The 14,915-nt window shown below is 41.5% G+C and overlaps 1 protein-coding gene across 2 annotated transcripts in view; it reads left to right on the top strand.

Moving 5' to 3' along the window:
• Positions 1–14,915, top strand: part of LOC126162395 (dolichyl-diphosphooligosaccharide--protein glycosyltransferase subunit STT3A) — a 109,746-nt gene that overhangs the window by 32,238 nt on the left and 62,593 nt on the right. For both annotated transcript variants that reach the window (XM_049918873.1, XM_049918874.1), the window contains exon 5: positions 9,404–9,494. In XM_049918873.1, coding sequence (XP_049774830.1) covers positions 9,404–9,494 — 91 coding nt within the window. The remainder of the gene's footprint in view (positions 1–9,403; positions 9,495–14,915) is intronic.

Here is a 14,915-nt window from a genome sequence, read left to right as displayed (position 1 = left end):
TGAGCATGACGTCACAACTGTTCACATTAGGTTCGTTTGACCAATTGCCAGCGGTCTGTTGCGCAGGCTCATTTGACTCGCGTCTAAGCAGTACCTTCTCCCGCTACTTGAAGTTTGGCTGTTAGCTATATCGGTAGCAGCAGCAAGCAGCCAGATGCAAACGAGAAAGTTTTTTCTCGCGCGCCCTAGCTGCCAGATTCACGCTTGCACAGAGTTGTAGTGGGGAGGGGGTTAACCTCCACGTGACACGTGTTTACATTAAGTGATTTCGCTGCTTCTCTTCGTGTACAGCTCCCAAGTCAAATGAAAACCAAACGGATTTCCGTGGCCGGGAGCTATCAAGTGAATTAAAATATTCACATAATTACGGAGGGCAGAAATATATTATTAATTTCAGTTTTCTGATTTTATTTTATTTCCAAGTTAGTAGCAGTAAAGCATTAATCGCCTTGCAGAACAGTGAAGTTATTTTTGCAAGTTTGCTAAAGAAATTTAGCTTTATTAATCTTTCCGCTGAGGCAATCATTTTATTTGAAACGAAGTGTTTCATTCTACAGTATTGGCTAGTTCCAACTTTTCGCTGAATTTCAAGTGCACGTTATCTTCTGCCATATATGGCATTATGCCGTAGTAAAGAACCAAAAATGAGATCATAGAGTACTGGTACTCCAAGAAAATTTACATCCCAAAAACCACACTGAAAAGCTTAATATCAGATGGGACCTACTTCATTGTGAATCTGGAAAAAGCCAGTTCACACTTCAAGCCGAATTATGCATTTTAGTATGGTTTACGAAATTCCGATGCTCTTTGGAGCACCCTCTGATGCCCTGTTTCTTTTATGGTGCAATGTAAGCTCTTTCAGTGCTTAATACAAACGAACATACGGGCTTCCTACACCACTGCAGTTGCACACGCACAATAATGCCTGTTTTCTGGCGCTCTCTGGAAACATAAATCGAACCTATTTCTAACAGTCTTCGGATAGTATTGCGAACGGTGGTTAGAAAAGCGTTACTTTCAAAGTAAATTTCTTTTTACGCAAGATGAATTATGTTACGTGTGAGAAAGTGGGATGGATATCTAAATCACAGAGCGTTCGAAAATGAACAGTTTGAGGACTAGCCACTTACAATAATTTCGACCCGAGACATTTATGTCATAGTTTTAAATTTACTGGCACATTTGTGTGATGTATCTTAAAATATAACACACGCAGAAAAGATCAATATTACATGTGAAAGCTTAGCTTCTGTTGTAGCGTATTAATCCTAGAGACTAATATTATATGTGAAAGCTTAGCTTTTCTTGTAGATATACGCAGCGCCGGCTTTAGGGTGGGGCGACCCGGGCCCAAGGGGCGCCACATACTAAACGCATGTATAAAAAAAAAAAAAAAAAAATACAATTTACAATCACCCATTTCGCGAAACTAAAATATTATTCAGTCTCATTCAACATACGTCGCTAATCTCACGAATGCGCGATGAATTCGGGGTAGCAGAAGAGAAATCATGCTGAATGCAATTTTCGTATTGTCTGCAACCATCCATGTTTGACGCGGGCTAGCACGGGCTCTACCAAAGCGCCTCTCTTATTTGTTTCAAGAACTGCAACAAGGAAGAGCCCATGCAGCCGCACCATCTCTTGTTCACAACAGAAACTACCGGTCGCTCCAAATAAAAGAAAATACAGACTGTGAAATATACATTACATTATGATTTAATTAATACGAATGTATTTATAACGAATATATAATGATCTAATAACTGACCCAAAAAAGAAGTTTAAACTAGAGTTTTTCAATGCACTGTTGGACACCATGCACATATCCATGAAAGAAAGATTTGAACAGATGCAAGAATTTTCTGCGACATGGAGTTTCTTGTTTGACATTAAAAAAAAATCAAAATAAAGAAGAACTAATACAATGCTGTTCTAAATTACAAGAAAAGTTAACTGTCAACATGAAGTCAGATATTGATGGAAATTTGCTGTGCGACGAAATTTTAGGCCTGCAACACTATCTCGAAGACAGCCAGGCAACGCCTATTGAAGCCTTAAACTTCATAAAAAAGCATAATCTTCAAGAGTTATATCCCAACATCTGGATAACGTTACGTATTTTGCTAACAATACCAGTGACTGTCGCAAGCGGCGAACGCAGTTTTTCCAAACTGAAGTTGATAAAAACGTACTTGCGGTCTACAATGTCTCAAACAAGACTAACCAGTTTGGCCTCACTGTCCATTGAAAATGAAGTTGCAGAAAACCTGGACTTTGCTAATCTGATCAGAGACTTTGCCGACAGAAAAGCGAGAAAAGTAAAATTTTAGTTGTTTATAATTGTTTTTCATTAGGCGTAATATGTTTTGTGTTCAGATGACTGACTGAAAATATAGGTTTATGGCTTACAGTTCAATAAAAATATGGTACCCAATTCAAAATTAGTGTTTTTTCGTTATACATATTACCTCCTATATATAAAAATCAATTGTTGTGTGTTAGTCTCACCAAAACAAAGAAATGGCTTGACCAATTTGAATAATTTTTGTTTTGTTTTGTTCGCTTTAGTACAGGGGTGCTTCAGAAAAGAAAAGAAATATTTGGGATATATGAGCCTCTTTCAACCACATTTTACGCATCTTTTCTTTGTTTGGAACACACAAAAACAATTTTCTGGAGTTTTTGTAGATGTACAGTGCAGTACTACGCAATATTTTTAGACAATTTCCCAAAACGTGAATGCCCAAACAATATATCACTGCTATACTGACAGTTACGGCAGCGACAGCAGAATGCTGGACTGACGTCACAGGCTACACAAGACTCACATGGAGCGTCTTAGCGGGCTTTCAGATTATTTGGATTTCATTTCCATTTAAAAAAAATAAAATACTCAAATTTACGATGGAAAAAACCATGTTATGATCATAAGATGACGCCATTAACCACTTGAGACGATTTCTAGAAAACAGTCAAATACCGTGTTGCAAAGCACTGCCAGGTTCGCTATTTATACAATAAAGGGCGCCAACTGGACGACTCGCCCGGGGCACCTGGATGGCTAAGGCCGGCCCTGGATATACGGTAATGTGTACATTAATGTAAACCGTTAACTTTTCCTCTTGCGTGTTCGCGCTATGTAACCAGTGATCTTGCTATTGGCTGACTATAACATGTGTCCTATGCTCTGAATAGCTGCTGCCATCGGCTGACGAGATCTCGTGGCTTGAGATATGACTCGCTTACAAAAGGACATAGCAACCTCGGTTTCAACGCTCCGCAAACTAACGCGCTGTGTTTGATGTAATTCGAATTATACTTCCGTAATATGAAAATATGGAACGTATATGTTGCTTCAAATCTTTCCAACACTTCTCTCCTTCTTTTTAAATTAGAAGTCTCTCCAAAACTTCTCTGCCCGTCTTTTCTTTTCTTTTCCGGGAAGTTCTACGTGATTGTATAAAACGTTAACCATTCAAAGAATTGATAGGTTTTACAGTTCTGAGGGAAAATCTACAGAAAACCTACTGTCACTTAGCACAGAAAAAGTGTATTTTCGCCCGGGAAAAAGCGTATTTTTTAAACGGGATATCCGGGAGAAATCCGGGAATTTTTTTTTCCTTGTCCCTGTATACACCCTGTAAAAGATTTATTTTACTTGGAGTTAGACAGGGCAACATAGATTATTGAAGCATTCACTTTTTTATAATATCTTTTACCCAGCCGAGTGAACTGATAACCTGGCTAGGACAGACACAATGTCATGTTTATGCTCTAGAAACAGGGAGGCAGCAACAGTGTGCACTCGTGCATTCTTGCAGGTGGAGCACTATCACACGTTACATGTCTGTACGTTAATGCCTTGCACAGCACAACCAATAAATGTCGACGGGCACTTCTGTTTGATAACACTCTTCGGACAATATCACTTTAACAAAATTAAAATGCAGAATAATATACATAAATCCACATTTTATTTAAACCATTGGCCACTTTAATTCATATGCGTTTTTTTGTAAAATTGTAATGAAGTTTGCCTTTTTAGACTTGTTTGTTCATGGTAACTTGTTTGTTGAGGCACAATTTAAAAACAGATTTCACACTAAGAGCAGTTTTTTCTTAAATTCCGTAAATAGGGATTATATTATTCACTGTGCATTATTAGATTTTGTTTATGTTCTTTCCTAAGATTATTTCCTTAACTTCATTTCAAGGAGGTGACTGCAGTTTAGCACTACTAGACTGAAAATGTTCTCACACTTACACATAAGCTTTACTCTACACGTTGACAGGCATGTTTCATAAATTCCGTCCCATGGGCTGAATAATAGACTAATGACCATCGATGATTAGTCTCTGTAAAACCCATAATGATCATCATAATATACCAGATTGTTATGTTTGCTTTACTTACTCGAGTTTGAAAATTTGAAGCTAACGGCTGTTAAAATTCTTAACTTTGGTGTCAAGATACAACGTACAGAGATAAGACCTTTTCTGCACAAGAAATATCTGATTTTTTTCTATAAATTCTTTTAAATCTTTCAGTTATGAGTAATTTAATGAACAACAAACAGCATCTTGAAATACTGGATGGTGACACTGTTCCTCATAATACACACTAGACCAATTTTTCAAATCTGTACTCATAACCTGTGACACAAATCTCTTGATAAGATTTCTGGAACTGATATCATATTTATGGGACAGTTGCAGTTAATGTTTAATAATTTTAGTAAAATTTCTTGCCCTGGGGTCTTCTCAGCTTGTGGTGGAAGACGTATGTTAGTTCTCTGCTCAAACTAGCAACAAACCATGCAATGCCCAGTATATTTGTTGTATCATCCACACTAACTGCGTAGGAAAAACATAGTAATGTGTTGTCAACTTTCATCTGACCTGGTTACTGATGTGGAATCGGACATGGCACTATTTGGGGCACCCTATCCTCTAACAGCGTCGAGGGATGCCTCCCCGTGATTATTTTGTTCTCCCTCTCAATACAATTATGCTTTGTGGTCTTTGTCTTCCCTCACCCTGTGAGGTGAGTCCATCTCAACCTGGGACTGGATGAACTGTCCCTCCATTCGAACTTGTCCCATTCTCTCTCTCTTTCCTCCCTATGAAAGAACTTAACAGTTCAGAAATCTAGGATTTTCCCCCCTACTTTTATATGTGCTGTAGACAGTACTTAGAATTTCACCCCCCTGAAGGTAGATACCTCTGTTTCCTTGTAATTTGATTGTTTTTCAAAGTGGATTTTCCTTATGATACAATGAACCTGGATATTGTGTATATGACACTTGACAGCAATTACCTTTCCGTAAACTATGTCAGAAGTATATTACGTAGGTGTGGCTGACACTGGATGACTATATTGTTAAATATTTGGAGATATTGTCAGGACTAGACCCAGTACAAGTTATATGTTTAGCATATTAATTCACTAAAAGAATTAATACTATATGAAAGTATTGGGAGAGCCAGTCCTGACAAAACTCTACCATTTGGTGAGCAAGATGTATGACACAGGTGAAATACCCTCAGACTTCAAGAAGAATACAATAACTCCAATCCCAAAGAAAGCAGGTGTTGACAGATGTGAAAATTACCGAACTATCAGTTTAATAAGTCACAGTTGCAAAATACTAACGCGAATTCTTTACAGACGAATGGTAAAACTGGTAGAAGCCGACCTCAGCGAAGATCAGTTTGGATTCCGCAGAAATGTTGGAACATGTGAGGCAATACTGACGCTACGACTTATCTTAGAAAATAGATTAAGGAAAGGCAAACCTACATTTCTAGCATTTGTAGACTTAGAGAAAGCTTTTGACAATGTTGACTGGAATACTCTCTTTCAAATTCTAAAGGTGGCAGGGTAAAATACAGGGAGCGAAAGGCTATTTACAATTTGTACAGAAACCAGATGGCAGTTATAAGAGTCGAGGGACATGAAAGGGAAGCAGCAGTTGGGAAGGGAGTGAGACATGGTTGTAGCCTGTCCCCGATGTTATTCAATCTGTATATTGAGCGAGCAGTAAAGGATACAAAAGAAAAATTCGGAGTAGGTACTAAAGTCCACGGAGAAGAAATAAAAACGTTGAGGTTCGCCGATGACATTGTAATTCTGTCAGAGACAGCAAAGGACTTGGAAGAGCAGTTGAATGGAATGGATAGTGTCTTGAAAGGAGGATATAAGATGAACATCAACAAAAGCAAAACGAGGATAATGGAATGTAGTTGAATTAAGTCGGGTGATGCTGAGGGAATTAGATTAGGAAATGAGACACTTAAAGTAGTAAAGGAGTTTTGCTGTTTGGGGAGCAAAATAACTGATGATGGTCGAAGTAGAGAGGATATCAAATGTAGACTGGCAATGGCAAGGAAAGCGTTTCTGAAGAAGAGAAATTTGTTAACATCGAGTAAGTGTCAGGAAGTCGTTTCTGAAAGTATTTGTATAGAGTGTAGCCATGTATGGAAGTGAAACATGGACGATAAATAGTTTGGACAAGAAGAGAATAGAAGCTTTCGAAATGTGGTGCTACAGAAGAATGCTGAAAAGTAGGTGGGTGGACCACGTAACTAATGAGGAGGTATTGAATAGAATTGGGGAGAAGAGGAGATTGTGGTACAACTTGACAAGAAGAAGGGACCGGTTGGTAGGACATGTTCTGAGGCATCAAGGGATCACAAATTTAGCGTTGGAGGGCAGCATGGAGGGTAAAAATCGTAGAGGGAGACCAAGAGATTAATACGCTAAGCAGATTCAGAAGGATGTAGGTTGCAGTAGGTACTGGGAGATGAAGCAGCTTGCACAGGATAGAGTAGCATGGAGAGCTGCATCAAACCAGTCTCAGGACTGAAGAAAACGACGACAATGAAAGTATATTTCAATACTTTGTGTGTGTGTCAGTCAGCCAGGTTGATTACCTCGTAGACCAACATGTATGATAAGAGGACTGTCTTGATACAGAAGTTGATCATCCATATTGCCAAAAGTTGTTCTGGCCTGCTGCCACTTTCTGTTTGAATAGTTTCACACACTATTTTAAAGGTGGGAACCTTTGAAACAAAGCTTTGGCAACAGTTGTTGGTGTTTGTTAACTCCATTTTTTCTTCTTCTTCTTCTTCTTCTTCTTCTTCTTCTTTTACAAAAAAAGAAAAGAGTACTCCTTTTAAACTAAATCACTACTAAGTAAACATTGCATCATAACTACCATGTAGCATGAATACTAAATGTGCCTGCTAAGTTCATTCAAAAACAGAAAAGAGTAATTGTCTTATTATTTTTGTAAACAGTCACCAGATGTATGTAATGCACCTTCCATACACTTAGCTTTAAAGTTATCACAAACTGAAAAACACGAATTTTTTTTTATCATTGTGAGCTGCTTCTTATGCCATTTGCATCATGCACTTTGAAGTGGTGTTTATTACTCCCATGTCAACATTAAAATTGGAATTACTCGTTAGTAATATCAGAGGCGCTTTCAGTAAGTAATGCTCACAAAGTTTTTACAGCTATTAAAATATGTAGGAAAATGTCCATGTAGGTGCTTCAGCTTTGATGTTTCTTCTGCATGTTTACGAAGTATCGATCAGTTCATACAGGTGGCTGGGCTGTAGTGAGCCATCAAAATTGTCTATACCACAGCATTCATTAGAAACAACATGCTGTAATTGGTAATGTAAAAAGAGACCATGGGGAAGATTTTTGTGCTGTGTTTGGCACAGATGTAAATGAAAGAAGTACTGTTGAGCGATGCATAAAAGGAATTGAAGCACCAGGAATTGCAGAAACTGAGCTCCATGATAGGCTACCTTTAGGCCATTCTGTCACAGCAACTGCTCCCATCATGTTAACTGCATAGATGGCATTACTGTGCAGAATGGCTTATTAAAACTGTACAATTGGCACTACAATTATTGGTGAGCATTGAAATTATGCCTGCAACATGTGAGACTCTTGTTTGGTGGAAAATCCAGGATGGAATAGCGACAATATTATGAAAAATGATAGATTGCTACTCACCATATAGAGGAGACGTTGAGTCACAGACAAGCACAACAAAAAGACTGTGGGTATTCAAAGGTGTATTGGAGATGGGTTCCAGGAATACTCACAACAGATCCCACAATTCAAGTAAAAGTCAGTTCATCTGAACTCTTGGCGAAGTTTGAGGCCACAGGAGAGGCTTTTCTGTCACAGATCATTACAGGTGACTCAACATGGGTGCATCATTTTGAGCCGAACACAAAAAGGCATTCACTGGAGTGTCACCACTCTCAATTACTGGGGAAAAAATAAAGAAGAAGAATTTTGAGTTAACTCCCTCTACTGGTAATGAAATGATGACAGAATTTGGGATAGTGACAGTGTCATTCTTAGCAATGTATTTCCATAAGGGTTAACTGTTAATACAGAGGCATATGTGAAGACTCTGAACAAACTTGAGAACTGTTTCAGGTGTGTCCATTCAGAGAAGAATAAAAAAGAACTATTACTCCAACAAGACAATGCATGCCCACACACAAGTATCGCCAATTTGCATTGGACATCATTGCCTTATCCAACCTATAGCCCTGACCTGGCACCCTCGAACTTCCCTACATGGGATATACGTTGAAAATAAGAGCATGATTCATGCAGTGAAAACATTGTTACAAGCACTGGACTAGAGCTTTTACCGACAGGCATTACATGGTCTTACACTATGCTGGTGTAAGCCATAGAATGTAATGGGGGCTATGTAGAAAAATAATATATATGAAAGAAATGTTGCTTGTGTACAAATTCTAAGAATGGATAGGTTCTGAGGGGGAAAAAATGTGGGACGTTATTTATTGAAGAACCCTCATTTTTAAGTAAATTTTCCCCAACTATATGTATTTGAAAAATGTAATAATGTGTGAAACGGAAAGTTACTACTCACCATATAATAGAGGTGCTGAGTCACAGTTAGGCACAGCAAAAAGACTGTCACAAATAATAGCTTTCGGCCAGTAGCGCCTTCGTCAGAATTAGAAGACACACACACTCACGCAAATGCAACTCGCACACACGGCTGCAGTCACAGGCAACTGAGGCCCAACTGTTTTATATTGTTAGATTTTCCATTGTTTGATATATTTGAAAAAGTTGTGAAGTCACTCACAAAACTCATGTTGTCAGCACAGTTGTTGAGAAACTTGATCGCATTAACATTTCTTGTTTTGTAGATATAACTTCGTATAATTCAGGTTTTTAGGGGTGACACTGGTAGGTATCTCATAGAAAAGATATGGGTACTATGAGAATAACCATTTCCAGAATTGTGGTAATTTATTCATTTTCTCCCTCTTTCCTTTCCTCCTTTTCTGTGTCACTTTAGTCATTTCAGGCTTATTTTTACAGGATTCTGCATCTGGATTGGTGGCTGCAGCCATGATTTCTATTGTACCTGGGTATATCTCAAGGTCTGTTGCTGGATCATATGATAATGAAGGTTTGTGTAGTGATATTTTTAAAATATTTCAAATTATAATATTGAAATATTTGCATGTAAGGATAGGATTTAATACATTTTTGTTTCATTGCAAGCACTGAGAGGGAGTTCAGGATATATACAGGGTGTTACAAAAAAGTACGGCCAAACTTTCAGGAAACATTCCTCACACACAAAGAAAGAAAATATGTTATGTGGACATGTGTCCGGAAACGCTTACTTTCCATGTTAGAGTTCTTTTTATTACTTCTCTTCAAATTACATTAATCATGGAATGGAAACACACATCAACAGAACATACCAGTGGGACATCAAACACTTTGTTACAGGAAATGTTCAAAATGTCCTCCGTTAGCGAGGATACATGCATCCACCCTCCGTCGCATGGAATCCCTGATGCGCTGATGCAGCCCTGGAGAATGGCGTATTGTATCACAGCCGTCCACAATAGGAGCATGAAGAGTCTCTACATTTGGTACCGGGGTTGCGTAGACAAGAGCTTTCAAATGCCCCCGTAAATGAAAGTCAAGAGGGTTGAGGTCAGGAGAGCGTGGAGGCCATGGACTTGGTCTGCCTCTACCAATCCATCAGTCACCGAATCTGTTGTTGAGAAGCGTACGAACATTTCGACTGAAATATGCAGGAGTTCCATCGTGCATGAACCACATGTGTCGTACTTGTAAAGGCGCGTGTTCTAGCAGCACAGGTAGAGTATCCCGTATGAAATCATGATAACGTGTTCCATTGAGCTTAGGTGGGAGAACATGGGGCCCAATCAAGACATCACCAACAATGCCTGCCCAAACGTTCACAGAAAATCTGTGTTGATGACGTGATTGCACAATTGCGTGTGGATTCTTGTCAGCCCACACATGTTGATTGTGAAAATTTACAATTTGGTCATGTTGGAATGAAGCCTCATCCGTAAAGGGAACATTTGCACTGAAATGAGGATTGACACATTGTTGGATGAACCATTCGCAGAAGTGTACCCGTGGAGGCCAATCAGCTGCTGATAGTGCCTGCACACGCAGTACGTGGTACGGAAACAACTGGTTCTCCCGTAGCACTCTCCATACAGTGACGTGGTCAACGTTACCTTGTACAGCAGCAACTTTTCTGATGCTGACATTAGGGTTATCGTCAAGTGCACGAAGAATTGCCTCATCCATGCAGGTGTCCTCGTCGTTCTAGGTCTTCCCCAGTCGCGAGTCATAGGCTGGAATGTTCCGTGCTCCCTAAGAAAGACACTGATCAATTGCTTCGAACGTTTTCCTGTCGGGACACCTTTGTTCTGGAAATTTGTCTCGATACAAACGTACCGCGGCTTGGCTATTGCCCCGTGCTAATCCATACATCAAATGGGCATCTGCCAACTCTGCATTTGTAAACATTGCACTGCAAAACCACGTTCGTGATGAACACTAACCTGTTGATGCTACGTACTGATGTGCTTGATGCTAGTACTGTAGAGCAATGAGTCGCATGTCAACACAAGCACTGAAGTCAACATTACCTTCCTTCAATTGGGCCGACTGGCAGTGAATCGAGGAAGTACGGTACATACTGACGAAACTAAAATGAGCTCTAACATGGAAATTAAGTGTTTCCGGACACATGTCCACATAACATCTTTTCTTTATTTGTGTGTGAGGAATGTTTCCTGAAAGTTTGGCCGTACCTTTTTGTAACACCCCTTTTTTTTTAAAAAAAATGGTAATACCTGAAAATAATTGTGTGAATGAAAGCAAAAGCACAGGGTACATTTAACTTAGTGTACTGACAATAAGTGATAAGGATTGGAGAGAGATGTATTACACCTAAGCTCAGAAGTCTCATTCATTAACTATGTGGTAAGATGAATATTAAAGGCAACTCAGCCAGTGAAATCCTTGTGTTCCTTGTTAATGTCAGAGGGTCCAGTATCACTATGTCAGTGATTGTGAGGCAAAGTGATCATCTCAGGTAAAAGGGTGTATCATGCCACCACCTTTTGGCGTCCGCCGCTCGTGGTCTCGCGGTAGCGTTCTCGCTTCCCGAGCACGGGGTCCCGGGTTCGATTCCCGGCGGGGTCAGGGATTTTCACCTGCCTCGAGATGACTGGGTGTTTGTGTTGTCCTCATCATTTCATCATCATCCAGGAAAGTGGCGAAATTGGACTGAGCAAAGGTTGGGAAATTGTACGGGCGCTGATAACCACGCAGTTGAGCGCCCCACAAACCAAACATCATCATCACCACCACCTTTTGGCTTGTATGGGCATACTGCTTTGGCAATGATGTTTTTGTGACACCAGTGGCTAGAAGAGGGTAATACATGAAGAGAAGCAGGTACTACATCACACAGTGTGGTCAATACATTGAATAATTGTCGTCTAGTATGTATGTTTATAAATGGTTTTACTTTTTAGTGTTGATTATTGTGGATTGCACTAATAGAACACACAGTATTGTATCATCTTCCATTGTCCGGAACTAGAAATGCCTCAGACTGTGGTTGACACATTAACGTTGACATGCAGAAAGGCAAATTGTAGAGCTTTTGCAAGTCAGCCAATCTTTCAGTGATTAGTGTATACATGTTAGGTGCTAGTATGGCAGCCGCAATTTGGCGGCCATCGTTGCTGAGTTGCATAGTGAACAAATGCCAAGTATTGTTTGGATTCAACATAGAACCTTGGTAATCTGAACAACAGGCACAGCAGCAGGGTGGTTTTAGAGCCTAAGGTATTGCCCCTTGTTAAGGCAGATCCAAATATAATATTTCAACAGGGCAATAAGTGCTCAGAAGAGACAAATATCATGTGAACCCTTTTGCACAAACAGCCAGTACCGCTGTTTCCTTTTCTTGCACATTAGTCTCACCTTCTACATTCACACATAAAATTGGAAATACTGTGCTACCTTTTGAATTGTTAGTTTCGTCCCAGAGTAAGAAAGATGTGTAGGTTGGGAAACATTGGAAAGAAGGGGCAGATTTCAGACTACAGATCGAAAGGCCCTCATGTTGGAACAACGAGAAGTGCAGGAGATGAGATATAATACAGTGGTAAACATTGGGTCAGCTTTAGTCCACAGACGCTAGGGCAGAGTGGAACATGACGAGAGATTAAGAGAAACAGGGTAGTGAAATTAAACAAATAGTCCAATTAAGAACTGAGAAGAAAAAAGAAGAGAGTTGGTGAGAGGGGACATTGAAATTAAAAAGCAACAGAGAAAATAATTGAGAAAATAAATAAAGAAATACTACCATAAAAGGGGTGGTGGGGTGTTGCAGCAATGCCGAAGTTGCAGACTCTTGGTGAGGTGTCTAGGGTTTTTAAGTTTTGTGATATGTCTGGACTCGGGCCTAAACTTTTAGGCTGGAGGTTTTAGTGTATTGCAGAGTGGCTGATTCCTCCCTTTTTTCCTTGCAGTCAGCCAGCCACTTCCATCTGCTCCATTGTTTTAGCTCCCTCTACCATTTTCTTTCTGTGTTGTCCATGTTTTACTGCTGATGCCCTGCTTTATCCCACGCTTCGGTGTGAGCGAGCACATATTTTTCAATGATTGTTCCCCGTGTTTTATGTTCCGTTTTATATAACTGTTCTGAGTTTTTTCCTTGACACCCGTCTCACTATGTTACTGAACGGGCGCTGAAGACCTTGCTGTCGTGCGCCCCAAAAAAAAACCTCTTGTTAGAACTTCAAGTTTAACACATATATTTCGGAACGACACAACAACACATATAAGTCACAGAGTAAGTTGACATGTGTACACGTTAGCATTCGAATAAGCACTGAGTCCCAGTCTAGCGGCCGCTTAGGTGGCGCAGCTGCTGCATGGCTGGCAGACAGCACCGCACGTAGAGGACGGGCGTAATTGCGCGGCGGCACTTTGAATGATCGGCGAGTCACAACACTTTTCCCCCCTTTGAAATTGTTGCACTGGTCTTGATGGAGGTGTCCTGGAGATGGCTAATGTCCATAGGCGTTGTTTGACTCGCCGTAAAGTCTCGAGGAGGAGGCTTCCCGTACGGACGGAAGTGTACCTGATGATAACGGGTCAAGATGACAGGAGACGTAGGGGTCGAATCTGCTGGGGCCCCATGCACCAAGTCCAGTTGATATGACAGGAGACATGGGCGATGTGTCGGCGTCCGTTGGAGGAGGAGGCGAGTAGATTTGCTCTGACAGAGGATGGTCCTCCGGTTCCTGCATGGGCACGTCTCCTGGTGGCGTCCGTTCTGGTGCTGGCATCGTGATGACGGTGAGAGGGCTGCGTTGTGAGTATTGAGAGATACCAAGATCCCGAGTGTCAGGTAGAGCCAAAGGTGGTGTGGCGGCATTCGGAACAGGCGTTGCTGGCACCCGAGACCGAAGCTGGTCCGAATGACGCACTGCCACACCCGTGTCCGTCTGGATTTCATACAGGCGTCTGCCGCGGTGTCTTCAGATGTGGCCCGAGCTCCATTTTGGCCGCCTGCCATATCCCCGTACCCAGACGAGGTCGTCGGCGGTGAACCGGCCAAGTGAAGGCACCTGCAGCCGTGAGGTGGGAGGCCGCAGAAGATGAAGTAGTGTGCGGGGTTGTTGGCCATGTAAGAGCTCAGCCAGGCTGTGGTCGCCCATGGGGGTGAAACGGTAAGACGCCAGAAACTGGAGAAGCGCATCATCAGCAGCAGCAGAAGAAGTCAGAAGTTTCTGCATCTGAGCCTTAAATGTGCAGACCAGTCGTTCAGCCTCACCGTTGGATTGTGGATGGAACGGCGGGGCCGTGACATGCGTAACGCCGTGACGAGCACAAAAATCCGCAAATTCGGAAGAGGCAAATTTCGGACCATTATCAGTAACAAGAGTAGAGGGGAGGCCTTCCAAAGAAAAAATGCGGGCGAGAGCACTGGTGGTTGCCGCGGTGGTAGGTGACGTGCAACGGACAATGAAAGGAAAGTTAGAGTAGGCGTCAATTACGAGGAGCCAATAATTACCTAAAAAGGGTCCCGCAAAGTCAGCATGAATGCGCTCCCAGGGCTTCTCAGGCGAAGGCCACAGTGACAAAGATGACTTCGGGGCAGCGGCCTGTGACGCACAAGGGCCGCAGGCAGCGACCATGTGTGCTATTTCAGAGTCGATGCCAGGCCAGTACACATGACGGTGCGCCAGAGATTTTGTGTGAGACACACCCCAGTGCCCTTGGTGAAGGAGGCACAAGACCGAAGCACGCAAAGACGCAGGTACCACAACAGGCGGCGAAGCATTGTCAGTGGAGAGGAGGATAACACCATCCCTAGCCTTGAGGCGGTAGCGCAAAGTGTAGTAGCTCCGCAACGGATCAGAAGTCTTAGCGGACGGGCGATCTAGCCAACCCTTCTGAATACAGCGTAAAACCCGGGAGAGGGTAGGGTCAGAACCCATAGCAGCCGCCAGCCTGTCCCCAGTGATAG

This window comes from Schistocerca cancellata, chromosome 2, assembly GCF_023864275.1.
Source record: "Schistocerca cancellata isolate TAMUIC-IGC-003103 chromosome 2, iqSchCanc2.1, whole genome shotgun sequence".
Taxonomy (NCBI): domain Eukaryota; kingdom Metazoa; phylum Arthropoda; class Insecta; order Orthoptera; family Acrididae; genus Schistocerca; species Schistocerca cancellata.
Note: the sequence above shows the minus strand (reverse complement) of the source record. Positions and strands in the feature narration are given on the sequence as shown.